This window comes from Ptychodera flava, chromosome 22, assembly GCF_041260155.1.
Source record: "Ptychodera flava strain L36383 chromosome 22, AS_Pfla_20210202, whole genome shotgun sequence".
Lineage (NCBI taxonomy): Eukaryota > Metazoa > Hemichordata > Enteropneusta > Ptychoderidae > Ptychodera > Ptychodera flava.
Window position 1 is genome coordinate 8,048,280 of NC_091949.1, and position 18,410 is coordinate 8,066,689.

The 18,410-nt window shown below is 38.2% G+C and overlaps 1 protein-coding gene across 2 annotated transcripts; it reads right to left on the bottom strand.

Annotated features, from left to right (window-relative positions):
• Positions 1-515: 515 nt before the first annotated feature.
• On the bottom strand, positions 516-18,325 carry LOC139122591 (ubiquitin carboxyl-terminal hydrolase 39-like). 2 transcript variants are annotated; one of them, XM_070688143.1, is made up of 12 exons: positions 18,151-18,325; positions 16,477-16,534; positions 15,874-15,968; positions 13,718-13,854; positions 13,029-13,181; positions 11,716-11,941; positions 10,895-11,086; positions 6,951-7,093; positions 4,270-4,412; positions 3,766-3,907; positions 2,859-2,945; positions 516-1,941 (listed from the first exon to the last, which is right to left on the bottom strand). In XM_070688143.1, the coding sequence occupies exons 1-12, from the start codon at positions 18,209-18,211 to the stop codon at positions 1,858-1,860; spliced, it is 1,521 nt and encodes a 506-aa protein (XP_070544244.1). In that variant the 5' UTR covers positions 18,212-18,325; the 3' UTR covers positions 516-1,857. The 2 variants fall into 2 exon arrangements, with proteins under 2 accessions (XP_070544244.1, XP_070544243.1); XM_070688142.1 differs by having other exon boundaries at positions 17,902-18,220.
• Positions 18,326-18,410: the final 85 nt, after the last annotated feature.

The following is an 18,410-nucleotide window of genomic DNA, read 5'->3' on the forward strand; positions in this document are numbered from 1 at the left end:
CTAACATAATTTCTTCTATTACAGATCCAACCTGAACTGACTAAAGTTGGGAATTTCCTAGTATACGAGTAGGCAATTTGAGATTGTTGTATCATAAACTCTAGAGGGGGATCTTCCCTCTGTACTGTCTATGATTGTGTATCCACACATTTCAAATCTATTTTAAAATTTAGAGGCATCATGGTCCAGTGGGTACCGGTACAAAACCAATGATCAAAGAATGGTGACTTTGGGAACAAGATGTGGCTAGGGTAGGTGTAATGGGTACTTCATCCTATATGGGCTGTTTGCCCATTGGGTGCCAGGGTGAATGGATAAATACAAAATATTCTGAAAATATTTGCATCTCATTGGGTGGATGACGGGTGTCTCTCATCCTGTACATGGACTGCTTGCTCCATGGATGATGGAGTGAATGAATGAATCAAAACCTCTGGAAATATTTGAAGTCTCAGTCTCAGTGCTGCCAAGTCCTGTCCTAACTGAGGAAAAATATTAAAAACACTAAAAGGAAGTTTTGTAAAAAAAATGTTTATTCATTATAAAGGAAAATGAAATTAACAAGTCTCTTTCCCCTGCCTGTCTTCATTCCCGGGATGAATTCTTTGTTTATTAATCCTCTTTCTCCCAAGTTGTATTTATTTTTATGGTTTGTCTATGGAGCCTGGTAGAAAGAGGATTAAGTGAGTACGGGCCTCAAAATTGAAAAAGTTAAACCTTTTGTCAAACTCTCCTATGGAAACTTTTAACAATTCAATTTTGAGATATGGAATAAAAATCAGGGGTCACTGTGCAAAATGTGGTACTAGAGAAACAGATTACCAGTACTCAATATTTATCGACACTTGAAATTCAAACTGGCAGCCATCGCTGTGTTAACTCTATGGAAAAATAAAATATTCAATTTTCAAAAATAAGACTGTCAGAACTTCTGTTACTCAATAAGATTTCAAGTAAGCCCCTACAAGTGGTCTACCACAAAATTTTGTAAAAGTTCGGAAATCTGAACATCTGTCCTTGGGGCACACGCTACCTTAGCTTGTAAAAGTTTCACAGCCAACAACCTTTCATGAAATGTGAGGAAACATGAAGACAAGACTGAAATTTTACTTTAAATATCTGAAAGCTTGACGCAGCTCATAATGTCATGTCCAATGTTCTCATTGACAACTGAATATTAGCAAGGACCGGAATTCATCGTTGACGATGGTATTGCATGTTGTAGACAACTTTGCAATGTGTTGGTACATGTACCACTAATTCTTTGTATTGCAACATATTTTGTGGATCGTAAGAAGAACATGTAGTTTTTACAGTATAAAAGTACTGAAAATACTACAAAAAGTTAGGGCTATTCTTGCTGTAAGAGAATATCAACTGATTTGATACGCAGCTGTCATGACAACAATGGAGGCGTAACTGAGACAAACCAAAATGCCTTTCCACTGCATTTTTCAAGAAAAGTTGGATGTCTCATACACCTTAAATGTGTACAAATTGGTCCCATTTCATTTCTCTAATTTTGTACGCTTCAAAATATTTTCAAATTCAATGCAAACATTCCTGATATATGATCTTGATTTCCTACAATACACCACCATCAAGAAACAGCCCTGGAAGATTATAGAAGTCTGGCACTGCTAGGTCGTACAATTGAAGGTTAACCTAAGGGGTATGTTTATATTTATTCATATAAAAGGCCCTTTAGGTTAAGCACATTTCTAGCTTTGATTGTGCCCATAATCTTCATGCCTATGCTGGCAAGACACAGTACAGGCTCTTTTGTGTTATCCATTTACTGGTGACTACCATTTCAAACTTTCTTAAAAGAACAGTGTTCACACCAAACATATCTGATCATGATTTATCCTCTTTGTCGCCATTCTCATTTTTTTCTGTCTTCGATGAATTCTCATCATCCTCTGTTCGTAAGGCCCAGATCTGGAAAATGATAAAAAACACAGATTTGAGATTTATTCATGAAATTGGATATTTACTGAGAGAAACTTTGACCGCAATTCATGAAGTGATAATTTGACTATTACAGCTCTGGATAGAGAAAACAGAAAATGGATGAAGACTTCAAAATATGAGTCTAAATCTGTGGCACGCATAAAGAATATTGGGTCATCTCCTTATGGAAGAATCAGAACTTGTCTGGGGGTACTTCTCATTGCCAATAAATACAAACATACCCCCTAGGATAATGCTGCATAGCACTACAGTGCAGCATAAGCCCTTTTTTCGTAGTCTTGAAACAGCATTTGTTACCTTCAAGACTTTGACAGATAAAAGATGAGCTTTGAAAAACATAAACGTCATCCCAAAAAGAAAGTTGTCATAAAATGATAGAAAATATCAGTATAGGGAGTCAGATGAAGGATGTAAATATCGAAAATGAAATACATGTAATCATTTTATACAAATTTTCTCATTATAATACACGTAGCATGAAAGGAGGGTTCAGAGTAGCAATGAAATTGACTTTGGTCATCAGTTTCTTTACTGTGTGTCACAAATGTCTGCATGTGGTCAGTGAACACTTTAAACAATCACCATGGTCATCCAGATACAGTGTCTACATTGTAGTTCTGAGATCACTCAAAGTGTAACCACACGCAGACTGTGGGCACACAGCAAACTGCTCAGCTAAGTTGCTGGGTAATTCCCTAATTTGCTGTGCCAAATATACCCACCTCAGCTGTATGATACACTGTATCAACAAAAATATTGATTATTGTCAATTTATTTGTTCTGATCTTTGCTTTCCTGCCATTTGGGTGAAAAGGGTCATCGTTTCTTTCAACGTAAAAACACTCAATTACATATGCATCAATGTTACATCATGAAATTCTCACCTGAACGTATGCTTCTGATAGTGTAATCATCTGTGGCAGTATTTCTGTGACATGGAGATCTTGAATTTCATACCATTTTCCTGAACCCTGTTAGAGAACCAATAGTCAGAAAATAACTAATGCAAGAATTGTCACAGTGTGACCCTATCACTTTTCTCATGTGTCATCGGTTTATTCTTCATGTTATGAACTGGGTTACCATTCAGATCTGACTCTAAGTGAAGTCTGGTTTCTCCAGGCTGGAAACAGAACTCTCTTTGTCCACTAACTGACCTCAATAAACAACAAAGTGAGAGCTAACCAACAAACAGAATTGACATTGCACATTTGACATTTGGACTTATCCTGAAAACACAGGTTAAGGTAGAATGTGCCTTTGGGACAGATATTCAGACTTTTGAACTTCTACAAAACATATTTTAGTCTACCATGTGTGGCAGAGCCACAGACGCAGCGAGCAAATTTTTGTTTACAAACCAGCAAAACCACCTCTCACTAGTTACATTGTTATAGTGATGACTTGGAGTCCAGATTTTCCAAACTGTCCACAATAATAGAGGCATTGGATGTACAGGCAGTGTTGACAGAACATATTCTGAGCATTTCTACATTCTCCCAGAAAACAAATACATCACTGATAGCACTAAAATAATTGCAATGTGGAAGCATATATCTACCGTAATTTTAAAAAAATTCCAAATTGGCTAAGTAGACGAGGCGATTCTTAGGAACAATTTGATTATTATTCCTGGCTTTAGTGGCATACAATCACAACACCTGGAGTGTCGCTCGATGATTCAGCAATTAGGTATGACATTGACCTCCGAGAGTGTAATCCTGGATACATGACTCATTCTGGAGAAACAACTGGAAATGTATTGCATCACCCACTGGGATAAATACGTACCTTGTGAAGAATGTGAGCCCTGAATGTTCCCTTTTTAGGATCTCCCTCATGGACAATATTTGCCATCAAGTCATACGTGGTGTACTTGTGCCTCTTCTGTACCTCTGGGTCCTTTGTAAGATATTCCCGGAAATCTACATTCCTTTATTCCGGGAGAAGGAAAATTTAGGGAAAAAAAACAAGTTCACTATTATTGAGTATTCTGACCGTGAAATTATGCATATTAGGTTGATGAGAATGGAACTCTGAAATCATAAACGTAATGGTAAAACCTGTACAAATCAAGATGTCAAACAAAGAATGACATGAACAACCTCAAGCACAAAACTGGCAAAATTTGTTCCAACATTTTCTCAGGAGCAATGTTGCACATGTAATGCTATATTTAGTGAAAAACCTAAAATCGCAATCAGCACTGTTGTAACACACAAATCTGCATTATTATATCTAGTGTGAAAAATTTATCTCATTCTGTCATGAACTGAATTTATATTAAATACTCACTTGACGGGGAAATTAACGATGGTTGGATTTTTCTCCACAAAGAAAATGTTCTTGGTGAATCGTTTGATGTAGAGCAAAAGATACTTTGGAAGATGAGTCAGCTCAAATTTTTTCATTGTGGAGTCTTTGTAAGTCTTGTATTCCTGAGTTTGTGAAAGAAAGAAATATCTTGTAAAAGGCATATGCGATGCATCGCACCATAGAAGGTTTTTTATGTTACTGTTAAGCATTGTGGAACATTACTACACCACAGTCCCTCTGTGGAGGGACTGTGTCAGTGCTAACATTTTAGGAGTAAGCAAATTCACTGTGTTTAGTAGTCCAAACAATCAAATTCACAGTATATCAAGTACAGTGGTCCTGCAGGATGGTCTGGTAGTTCTGCATACTTTCTTTATGGTAGTAATGCAACTGTGATTCACTTGTAAGGCCAGTGGAGTGATTGATTCATTGAACAAAGCAAAACGTTTTTGTGGTCCCATGTGTTACAACTTGTGTTTTTTCTCCCACCAGGATTGTGTGGTCTTGTAAGTTTGTGACAAACAATGGTGTATGTGACAAACTACAAAAAAGTCATCGTTGATGACACAGTCCCCGCTTGTCCATTTTGTTATAATCTTCGGTGTCTAGGTAGCTGTGGTCTAGGTTGCTGTGGAATGACATTGATGCAACGGGTGCATCAGGCCTGTGACTTGCATAATAAAGTAATCTGAGGAACGTTCAATAAATGACTCATCTCTGCCGGTAATGACCACTGAAGGAACTTTTGATTACATCACACATAACGATGCCCTCACTGCCTCTAGTGTCATGACGGCACATACTATACACATGGTTTGGTGGAATTTTCGAAATGCTATGGGATTGGGTATGTTGTGCAATCAGCCATCAGCCATTTCGAATCATATAATGAGCAAATTAATGTGCACAAGAATGCAGCCATAGTATTTTATCTTCGAATTCGTATCACGTTTGAACAAAATCAGTCTATCGAGGACAGTGACCTATGTTTATGTTTCAAAGACATATCACACCAAAATTGAAATCAAATGGCTGTCTATTGACCATATGGATCATAGCACAAAATTAGTAGACATGCATATGTATGCCATAGTACTTTATCTTTGTACCAAGTCTCAACAACATTGGTTAAGGAATATTTGCATATGATTAGCCTCAAAGACATGAAAAAATCCAAAAATGACCATCGGGCAGCGATATTGGAAAAAAATTTACAATCTGGCAGCCATATTGGAACATGTCACGAAGTAAATTGACATGTATGCCATAGTGCTTGATCTTTGTGCCAAGTTTGGACAAAATGGGTGTAATGACCTTTGAATTACGCTTCAAAGACGTGCAAAATTCCAACAAAATGGCAGTTCTGCAGCCATATTGGATCCTATCGCAAGGTTAATTGATACATGCCTATGCATGCCATAGTACGTGCTTTGCCTTTGTGCCAAGTTTGAACAAAATCGGTTCAAGGATGTTTGAGTTACGGTTCAAAGACATGAAAAAATCGCAAAAAAATGGCCACCTGTCAGCCATATTGGATCATTTCACGAAATAAATTGGTGTTCATATGAAGGGCATACTGTTTTGCTTTTGTGCCAAATTTGAACCGAATCGGTTCAAGGATGTCTGAGTTATAGGCCAAAGACATGAAAAATCGCAACAAAATGGCCGCCTCACGCCCATACTGGATTTTATCGCAATATAATTTGACATGCATATGTAGGCCATAGTGTTATGCCTTTGTGACAAGTTTGAACAGAATCAGTTCGAGGATGTTTGAGTTATGGTTCAAAGACACGAAAAATCGCAAACAAAATGGCCGCCTCACGCCCATATTGGATCGTATCGCAAACTAATTTAACATGCACATGTAGGCCATAGTGTTATGCCTTTGTGCCAAGTTTGAACAGAATCTGTTCAAGGATGTCTGAGTTATGGTCCAAAGACATGAAAAATCGCAACAAAATGGCCGCCTCGCGCCCATATTGGATCATATCGCAAAATTATTTGACATGGATATGAAAGCCATAGTGTTATGCCTTTGTGCCAAGTTTGAACAGAATCTGCTCAAGGATGTCTGAGTTATGGTCCAAAGACATGAAAAATCGCAACAAAATGGCCGCCTCGCGGCCAAATTCGATCGTATCACAAAATAAATCGACGTGCATCTGTAGGTCATAGTGCTATGCCTTTGTGCCAAGTTTGAACGAAATTGGTTCAGTAGTGTCTGAGAAACTGTTGATGACGGACGGACGCACGGACGCACGGACGGACGCACAGACGGGACCCAATCTATAAGTCCCCGCCGGACTTCGTCCGCGGGGACTAAAAAGATATGTAGGACATGCTTGTGCAAATAAAAAGGAAATGTTATAAACCATGGGAGACATGGTTATTGATGCATGAAGGCATATGGGAAAAATGCGAGTGATATCACTCATTGAGTTTCAAAAGGAATAAGTTCTAAAGGCGGTTTCAAAACCTTGTGACAAAATGAATCGATCTTGAGTACTGCGACGGGTATAACCACAAAAAAGAACAATATCTAGTCATTCTGTCTGATAACTAATGACAGTATAAACTGAAAGAGAAGAAACCTACAAAAAAGTCAATATGCCTTCTGAATAAATTGTTCTAGAGATAGTCTGAGATTTGTGCCTTACTTTTTCTGAAATGCCGTCAAATTTACTAAGCAGTGTGTGTAGCGGAACCTGAGGGATGATATTCTGCTCCAGTTCATCTTTGAAGAGCGGTGCTGGCGGAATGTCTAGTGTCAGGTACAGGAATGGTGAATAGGATATTACCTCTGAAAAATAAAAAATTATTGCAATTTTCATGTCATGTATTTAAAGAATTCCTACACACACACACACACACACACACACACACACACACCGTACTGACATAACTGCTGCAGTACACTGGAAAACAGCTTGTGGACATTTGCATCAGATATTGAGCTCTCTACTTCATCTAAATTTTCATTATGGTCGATGAAGAATATAATAAGTGTCTTTTCTCTGAAATGCCATGGCTTTACAAGAAAGTCTGTCAAAGGATTTATCATCTGGTCAATGAGTTAAGGTGGGTTTACACGTGTATTTTTTTTAAACCTGAGGGAATCTGATTAGTCGCTCTGTAAAGATTCCTTATCAGCGATCTAAGCGATCTCACGTTTACATGTCATACACAAGGTATAAATTTAGTTCTGGTCAAGCGCCCTCAGCGATATCTGGGCTAGAGAACGATCGCTTGTTTGCAATGGCGGACCTACACATCGTGCAGCTGCTGTCTACGCTCTTTTTGTGTTTTGTCAACCAATCGAGACGCCTTCGTCGAAGAAATTTACTAGGAGAGAGTATCGATGGCCTCGCCCCGTCTGATGTCGGTATCTATTTCATGTTAAGATCAGACTCTTATACGGAAAATTGAGACAATCGAAGTTCCGGCCAATGCGACACTACTAACACTGGATGTAATTTCCATGTTCACGAATACACCACATAATGAGGCAATTGAATCAGTCGGCGGAGCATTAAATCAGGAAAGATCATCAAACAATTACATAATCAAGCAACCACCAACGAAATACATGATGGCTCTACTAGAAATAATCTTAAAAAACAACACATTTGAATTCAACGATGAATTCTAAATAGCAGATATGACATTTCACGAGACAGAAATGAGAATAAATACAGAAACACAAACAACAACTACCGACCTGGCTGAGGTTCAGGGACGATGTTTTTTCTGATTTTCATCGGAACACAACACGAACTCAATGAATTCATATTAAACATCAACAAAATGCATCCTACTTTCAAATTTTCGTTTTGAAAGCTCCTCTCAAGAAATCACACATTTAGACCTGACTATCTACAAAGGTCGTCGATACAACAAAGAGAATATTCTCGACATCAAGACACAGTAAAGCCAACAGATACATTCCAGTCCTTACAAAGAAACTCATGCCATCCGGCAGCAACATTCAAAGGTCTGATCAAAGGTGAAACATTACGATACATCAGAACACGTAACAACTAAACCGCTTTTACACAGAAAGTCACACAATTTAGTGAAAAATTACAAGACCGACAATATAAAAAAATTAAATAGAACGCATTATCAGAGAGACAGATCATAAAAGCAGAAAAAGACTGCTTGAACAACAAAAAGAAAGAAATAACGCCACCAACAATTAAAACAGTAGTCTTCATTACAACATATAGCCCGTACATCAGAATGACAAAAATCAAGCAAGCCCTGACAGAAAACTGGAGTGAACTTGAAAAAGACGAAACACTAAAAAAACTGTTCCAAAACCAACCAATAATCGCATATAGAAGGAACAGAAATATAGGCGACACACTTATAATCGCCAGACTTTACAAAAACTACAATAGCTCAAACTCAGGTTCACACGAACCTATATACAAACACAAAAAGATCAAACAGTAGACATTCTAGCTTCCCTACTTGAACAACAAACGTAAGTGGAACAACATATTACCAAATAAAAACAATCAACCATTCAACACGTCTCACCAATCAAGAAAACGCTGTTTTCGAAACGTAGCGCCAGAGGATCGTAGTGTCACAGTAGTCTCTCCGCTCCAGTGCAGATTTACATCATCAAGACACGTAGATTACGGGTAAGTCTCGCCATGGCTAAGCAACATTTTACATAAAGCAGCCAAACATGATATACTTATATTATACACAATATCATACACAAAACGCAAACAACTCAAATATGAACGATGTGTGGAGTTGCTTTCCCTTTACTACCTACAACTCATCGTTAAATGGCATCGTTTTTCTAGCTCTGCCATACGACTGTTGTTGTCGCCACCGGGCCAGATCGTCCATGTAGCCACACGAAACACGAAGTGTCCTGTTACCGGCTACCAAACCTATGAAATATAGTAAAGAATGAGCTACAAAATCACTATCAGTTTTAGTTGCAGGTAGAATAAGTCTGTGCCTTGTAAAAAATAATATAAAAATAGTAGAAAGTGAAGAACCAGCTGAAAGTTAGTTGAGGAGACCTTGACCGCATATCATTTGCATCTCATTGTCGGCTACCTGGACTGTGTGCCGGACACGCAGATCGTCCCTTTAGCCGACACGAACACGAAGTGTCTGTTACCGGCTACCAAAACCTATGAAATATAGTAAAGAATGAGCTACAAAATCACTATCAGTTTTAAGTTGCAGGTAGAATAAGTCTGTGCCTTTGTAAAAATAATATAAAAATAGTAGAAAGTGAAGAACCAGCTGAAAGTTAGTTGAGGAGACCTTGACCGCATATCATTGCATCTCATTGTCGGCTACATGGACTGTGTGCCGGACACGGCAGATCGTCCATGTAGCCGACACGAACACGAAGTGTCTGTTACCGGCTACCAAAACCTATGAAATATAGTAAAGAATGAGCTAACAAATCACTATCAGTTTTAAGTTGCAGGTAGAATAAGTCTGTGCCTTTGTAAAAAATAATATAAAAATAGTAGAGAAAGTGAAGAACCAGCTGAAAGTTAGGACACGGACTTGAACTGAGCTCGCAACCGTTTGATTTTGTTGTGGCATTGTTCCCCTGTCCTCTCGAGTCCCTAGCCCTTCTCCCTGGCAGCGACGACTCCATATACTTGCCGATCCCTCGACGTGCCGTCCATCATACGGATGACGTTTTCGTCTCTCCAGATTGAAATTAAGTAGCCTGATCTCTTCCTGTGACCAATTGTTGCCGCGATGGCGACAGCTTCTTACTTGAACACCGTCCACTGTAGTAATGACCGCAAGCCGAAGACAAGATATATTTTGGGCGTTTAGTTCGGTGTTCTGGTCACACGTGTAAATAGGCCATTGTTTAGTACGGGGCACCGAACCTGAACCAGCCGTCCGACACCGAATTAATTTAGTTCTTAGTTAGTTCGGTGTTGTCTGTTTACACGTCCAACTGACACAGGTTTAAATTTATTCCGGTGTCAACCCCGGACTTAACTCACACGTGTAAACCCCCCTTTAATTAGCTAGTATCAATGCTAGCCAGAAATTCATTGTTACACAAAGACTTGATTAAGTTATATGTACAATGTTCACATTTACAATTGGCCTTAATGCAAACAGTACTGAAAATTTTACCCTACTGACACTTCTGTTTTAATCATGATGAATTTCATTTTCATCATTCTTCAATCTCAAATGAAAATCAAAAGAAAAGATCACAGGAACTACAGGAGTGAAAATAGCTCTTTACATGTATGTAGTCAATGGTAAATGTTCACTCATTATCACCAAAGCAACAATGTGCATGGTGTACACACAAGTCTGGCAATCTACCTATGCCTATTAGTAACATGACCATGCATATTGCAGCCTGCACACAAGTGAGTTCAAGCCCTGCAGTAACCTCCTGTGCAGGAGGTACAGAAGGTACGTTCTATTTTAACCCATGCACCTCAAAACTTTGGTACATGCCCACTTTTTAACCTGTTCACCCCAACTCCCCATAAACGGGTCCATAATCACCATTGATAACAATAGGTTTGGGCTAAACCATTGTGGTAAAAGGGTTAAATGTGGTTGAGTGGACAATACTCACCCTGATAATCTTCACTTTGCAAGAGTGCTTGCTTTTCAAGTTCCTCCACATCTGCTGGTGGTAATTTCCTTGAGTAGATTTTCATAGCACCTTGAAATGTCTTGTAGATAATACTGCTATCCCTGCCTTTGCCACCGTTCAGAGCTTGATGCAGCGTGTTCAAGAACCAGGACATAAACTCCACAGGGTCACCTGAAATTAAACGTCATTGACGTGGTGACCCAGCTGACAAATGACTTTCAAAATATTTCATGTTTTGTGTGATTTGATGAGAGGACAGATTGTTTAGCATAGTTTGACTGTTGAAGGGGTGTCCAAGTGACACCAAAACTGCACATTGGAACTTCTGGGACCAAAATAAAATGCATAAAAATGTTAAAAAAAAATCAATGCCACTTCGAGGAAATGAAGCATGTACAAGCAATTCAGCATGCACACTTTGCATATTATCACTCATTATGAATACAGAAGTTTAAAAGATATTAAAAGACGACAGTCGTGATGCACTAGTGTGTGACAAATTGCATACAGACAAAATTAGCAAAACATGTAAGAACACTGACTTTTTTGCACATTTACTGATTTGACTATTCTAGAACCGGTTGTTGGGGTGTTTTCTTTGTGATGAGGAAAACTATGTGGATGTATGCTGAGCATTGGCTGGGCTTGTCACACAAAATTTGATTTTCAACAAATTCTTTATCTATTGAAAATATTCTGTTATACATATCAGACAAAGTATTTACATCAAATAAAGTTATCAAAATCCCATCAAACATTACTTGTAATTCAACTGAATTCCATTCTTTTTCTGTACCAACCTTGTTCTGTGATCTGAAATTTCTTCTTACTGCACAAAACCACTGCTTGCAGCATTTCATGGGGACTGACATGAGCTTTGAAATTTCTAGGATTCCACATTTTCCTCATCAGCTCTCCAAATCTCTGTGACAGTAATATCAAAATGTCACCTGGCGGCCTCTTGATCTTCTGATAGTTCTCCTCCCTTAGGAAATAATTTCTCATCGGTGGTACGTGGGCAAAGGCCTGTAAAATTGGAAACATGGATTGTCTACTTTATAGCTCATATCCAGGTAACACTGAAATTCAAATTCTTCTTACAGAAAATTTTAAGGGTTGCACCTGAGAAAAGTTCAATACAGACTAATTTTACTATAACTCTTGATACTGGGATCAGACTGAGCCATATTACAATATAATATCTCCTTTTGGTTTGCTACTAATATTTCCAATAAATCTTCTCCATGACAGGAATATTACTACTAGGTTACGACATAAATTAGCAATTCAACAGGCTGGCTACAGATTCTACCAATTTATGGAATTACGCAGAGTTCTTTTCAAATAATTTTAACAAAGGTATTCAACTGGCAACTTTTTTACACAACAATTTTGTGAACAGAAATTTAATCAATTAAAACTAGAGTTAAACTAAAGATATTTAGCGAATCAAGGCATATGACAAGATACACCTAGCATGGTGTCAGTAGTGTTCTTGCCTTGATGTGACATGTTGGCTGACAGCAAAACAAAACTGAGGGCAAAAGAATTGTGTACAAAAAACCTTGGGCCTAAGATATATATGAAGTTGATACTATGAATTGTAGGTGGCTAAAGCTTTGAAATAGGAGAGGCTTAAAAATAAAGGTTTGTTGCTGATCCAAGGTCTCATGCAAACATGATACTGGGAAGTCCTTTTTATTATATTTTTGGTGTTTTGTTTGTTTTGTTTGTTTTTTCCAGTCGACAAGATCATACTAACAGCATATCTGCATCAAAATAGGAATGTTTCCTTGCATCATAGATCCTGGGACATGACGGTTTTTGCTTGCATCACTAATTTTGACACACAGCAAACTGTACAGTACATGTACTATTGGGTAATGTGACAGATATTTTCTACGATACAAAGGACTTTTGTTTACATTTTAACACAATTATTTTCATTGGAGATGAAAAAAGGTTGATGTATTGGTTGAGTTTGATGTAACAAGAATGAGAAACAAAGACTTTTCTTGGTTTTGTGGAATATTTCCCTTCTAAATGATTATAAAGTTTCCTATGTCAAAAGTAAAATAGTGCTGAAAGTTGTCAGTACTGATATGATACTCACATGAAGAATAACATTGCAGTAGTCGTTTGCTTTGATATTGTTGAGGCCGACTACTCCAGGTAGGTATGTACTACCATCATAGGCTCTGGATAACTTCTCAGTCTTGTCTAAATGTCTGATGTTATCTTTTGTGAAAGTTGGCTGTAGTACATACTTTGGACGGAAAAATGACAAAATACAACTTTGGTTAAAAATGTGGTTCAAATTGACTACCAAATGAGACATTTATATTGATATAGCATATTTGTATCCAGTAGGCAAAGTAAATGTTGTTGATTGTTGCAAAAACCTTAAAAAAATTTACATTAAAGAGACATAATCACAGTTTGTTTGCAATGATGGTTTCCTGTGTCATCCAATACCCCTTGAAATCAATCATGAACTCAAATACCACAAATTTCACCGAATTGGAATAAAATCATGCCAGTATCACCTGAGGGCGCTTACCAGGAAAGACAAGAATATGGTTTACATCGCGTCTGCACTGTGTTCCACAAGCATGCATTCACATCATGCTGACTTCCAATAGTAAAGCAATCATTTTGTCCCTGTATCAGTATTCACTGATGAAAATAAGGAGTACATGTATGAATGCAGAAGATAGTCTCAAACACTGTCCTCCAACCCAACTTCTCCCCTTTGGGGAATTTGTTTGCCTACAGAGAAGAGGAAATCATTGCATTGCATACCTTTATATCATCCAGTGAGGAATCAATGACTTCATAGTTATCAGGCAGGCAGTAAAATTTCAGGGTGTGAAGATTTAAAAACACATGATGATCCACTTCTACACTGTGTGTGTATGCGTGAGACTTTAGACCCCTTCCTGAAATCAAACGGAATGTTAGAGAGATAAATGACAAATATATTCCTGGACTTCCTTGCCAAACATTTTTACATCATGGCCATAAAATTTCAGTTTGACTTCAAAGTAAGTTAGATTTGGGAAAATAATTTCTATATAAAGATTATATCATATATGCCTTCAAGGTTGAGTAAAATCCATGTTTGGAGTTTGATCTTCTGGAATCCTTGCCTACAACCATTTCTGTATTGTGAACAGTACCCATACCTAAGGTTTGTGTTCAATTCAATGAGTTTTTCTAGGGATATCAGTGGAAACACTGAGACAACATAGTACCCTACAAGGGTTTGCCACAAAAGAATGTTTAGGGTTTGGCCATCCCTGTTTTTGGGAAAAGCAGTGAAAAGATAAATAGCCCAATTCTACAGAACTTTCTGGGGAAGATACCCCTGAACATTAACGTACAGTGTGTGTCTGAGACAGATATTTGGACTCATCAAATTTCCACAATTCTTTGCTGATCTACCACATGTTAGGGCTCATTTCAAAGTACCGGGTAGTTTTCCCATAGACTGAATTTCAAAGAGAAAGAGAATGGTTGGAAGTTTGCTTGACAAAAATTTAAGCAAAAGTTTAAAACTTTCAGTTTTGAGGTACCAGGGCACTTACCCTTAACCTAGCTGCAAAATTGTAGCTCTAGGGTGAGGCGTGAGGTGTGAGACATTGAGCGTGTTTCTGGGAGCCGCCATATCCGGAAGTTGGTAATGGCGGCTCCCAGAAATGTTTTTGGAAGGCGATCGACATGTTTGAATAAATATCATACCCCATAAAGTTTATACGACAAGGTTAGTGTGGTATGATGTTTAGTCTTCAGTAGTGATAAATTGGTACGACCCAATGCAGTAATTATGTGTGATTTCACATCAAAATGCCGTGCCATGTGCGGCGCGCTTATTTTGAACTCCACAGGGCCTCCGGCATTGTAGCTCTACTGGTGAGCAAGGTTGCAAAAATCAAATACCCAACGACTGCCTCACCACAGAGCTACAATTTTGCAGCTAACCCTTGTGTACGTAATCCGATAGTCATGGTCACGTCTCTCTCGAGATGGTGACGAGAATGCTTTTATCGGTTTATAGAATTTGTGTGCTGTGGTATATATATTAAAAAAACGGTATTTTAAACAGAAATTTTAATTATTTATCTCATTTCTGAATAGTTTCGCCGATGTTTTAACCTTTGCAAACTTCAATTTGCCCTTGACTTTACAGCGAGGTCACATTTGGTCCATTCAAAATGGCGGCTATCAAACTTGTTTACATTTCGTTCTGGGAGCTAGTCGCTAGTCGCTACATTTCAACGATCAATGCGGATCACGTACAGCAGCTGCTGCTGCACAAAAATCTTGCGAATCATTTCCAACAGTTTTATTTCTTTATTTGTGCGATGTGAACAACCCAATAACCCTGATCTACTCGATTCATGAATTTCTGACGGTGAGTCTTGCGCGCGCATAGGTTTAGCTAATACTGGACCGTGCGTTGATTGAAGTCTGACATAGAATATTCGATTGGTCGTACGACTACTTTGTGTCTTTTTTGGTGATCGTTCATAAGAAGAGTGAGAAATTTATGTGAGTTTTATTATCCAATGTAAGAGTTTCATATTTATTTTTTTCACATAGGCATGCTGTGCAAACTTTGCAAGAAGTACAATTTTTCGTGTATATTTTCTGTATTTCTGTAGACTTATCAGGAATTAAAGTTTGGGCATATTTTTCAAGGAAAATACGATATGGTTTGACTCAATATTTGTTGTATTTGTGTGTGTTTGTGTGTGTGTGTTGTGCCTTTGCATATATTTCATTGTAATATTATGCAAACTAGATATGCAAATTTTATGCAAATTAGCCACTACCCTTCACCTTTTTCCTAGGGAGAACAAGTCATCCTAATACCTACACTAGTACTGGTAGCTTTTTGGTTTTGCCTGACATTTTATCAACTCAAACAATGGCTATAACATTTCATTAACACTTACCCTGAAAATACTTTCCACACACTAGACATGCGTAGACATTTATGTGAGATAAAGAAACAGAACAAAGCTTCTCAAAGTCAAAGTCGAGGACATTCCTATTGGGGAAAAAGAAAGCACACAAAAAGATTCAAGACTGAATACTACATGGTACACCATAATTAGCAACAATGTCACCAGGAACAAGAAAATAACAAAGTGTTTTCGGAACTGTGTAGCATGGCACAATATTCATCATCTTCTGAACTTAATGATCGATCTATTGCAAAGGAAAGGAAAATGGAAAATAATATTTTGGGGTCATTTGTTGGAGCAGAAAATATAAACATGATGACCTTCTGCATTCTTTGGCAAGATTTAGTAAATGTATTGTAAATTTAGAGGTTCAGGAAGCAGTAAAGCCATCATGTAGTCTACCCTAGTTTGGTGATACGGCACAAACTTGTATGTCAGCCTACATAGAATAAAATTGGTGGTCAAAAACTCAGATCACCTGATTTGCTCATCTCCCTTTACCATGTCTGTTTTTCGCTTTTGAGATCTTTTGAGATACTGCACCAAATTCATATAAATATTGTAATATCAATGATAGAAATGCACTCTTACCTGTTAATTGTATCCAGATAGGGGCAATTTCTACTATCAAAAGACTGTTTCTTGATAACTGAATTTGAATGTAAAAGTAGTATACAGAGTTAGTTGTGATACATAAGGCATGAGTCTGGGTCTGGCTGGCTTGTGTAACAGGGTTATGCCGCCTTCTTGATATTACATAGAAATTCTGCACTGAGTTGCATGACCTGTTTCCATGCTCCTGAACAATTCAAAGATGGCTGCCCCATTGGGCCAAAGACAATATTAATGTGCAAATTTGGTCTTTCCTTGCGAATTGCTTTTCCTTAGATTTGATGACATTCAAATAAACGAAAATTTTGGCATTTTATGATAACTTACATAAAATTCAAAGGCAAAAAGAGATGCTAATTTCTACAAGTAGTAAATAGAAGGCCCTTTGTTTTGGGCCGATCTCTGTCTCATGGCAGATGTTCCAGTTTTCGCATTCAATTGTTGAATTATACATTTTGACAGTTTGCATTCCCTTTCCACTAATGATCCCAAAACTTTCCTGGTATATCAGCCGTGGTTACGCGTACAGTTGAAAATATTTACTAAGTATACAGCATACAATCTTGTTTTGTATGTGATGAATCTGATACCATAATAACTCTGCTATGTGGTTGGAGGTGAAATCAGTCACAACACAATCCTGACAAGCCACGCAGAGCTATCGATAGCTGCAAAATTGTAGCGCTACGGTGAGGTGGTGGGTGATTTTTGGTTTTTGCGACTTCGCTCACCAGTAGCGCTAAAATGCCGATGGCCCTGTACAGGTGAAAATAAGCGCACCCCATTGGACAAGGCGTGTTGATGTGATTACCAACTTCCGGTAATGGCGGCTCCCAGAAAAACCGATGCCCAACACACGTCCAATGTTTATGGAACGCGATCGACGTGTTTGAACAAATTCCAAACCCAATAAACGACAAGATTAGTGAAGTATAGTATTGAGTCTTCAGTAGTGATAAATCAGTACGACCAAATGCAGTAAATATGTAGCATTTCACATCAACACGCCTTGTCCAGTGGGGTGCGCTTATTTTCACCTCTACAGGGCTATCGGCATTGTAGCGCTACTGGTGAGTGAAGTCGCAAAAACCAAAAATCACCGACCGCCTCACTGTAGCGCTACAATTTTGCAGCTAAGCTATCGAATGATCACGACTCCCCTATCACAATATAGAGGGACCATGATCTGATCATGGAGATAAAGAAGGAGCTGCATAGTCTGATAAAACTTCTGACATTGTGACCGTGCAAAGACTCTGAACTGAAGAGCAATGGGAGAAAGTTCAATATTTTATATAGGGGCATGCAGAGCTGCACATGGAGCGAAGTGGCTAACCGTACTATTGTTGTGATCCGTGGCCCTACTACGCACTCGGTGAAAGTCCAATTGATGGATTTTTTTACCTCCATAATGATCGACATTTCTCAAGCAAAACAACATTGGGCTGTGGATTTCCGCAAGCCTCCCTCATTACATTTACAAGCACAGACAACACGGTGTGGTGAAGGCCGGCTACTGTTTACAAGTACATTTCTACTGATGGCAGCGGCATATGTTGTTAGGTAGCGTTGTGGTCTTGCACCATCGTATTTCGAATAAATAGTGTGTTGGTACGAATATTTATAGTAAGCCAAATAGTTCTTGCAACTCACTTATTGTTGTCTCGCTATCTTCGACAAACTCGCCATCACGTTTTCTTTTCGCAGAAGCCATTTTGAAAATGGTAATGTGAAATACGTCATCAGTTTTGTTGCACAGATCTACTTTCACTTTGTCTTTAAACTTCTCAAGGCGATTTAGTTTAGTATGTAATCGCACTGTTTCTCTACTTTCTATTGCAAAAGTTGAAAGTATGCATATGCTCGTAGAATATCGACAATCCCTGTCGTGACTTTAGTAAGTTTTAGTCAAG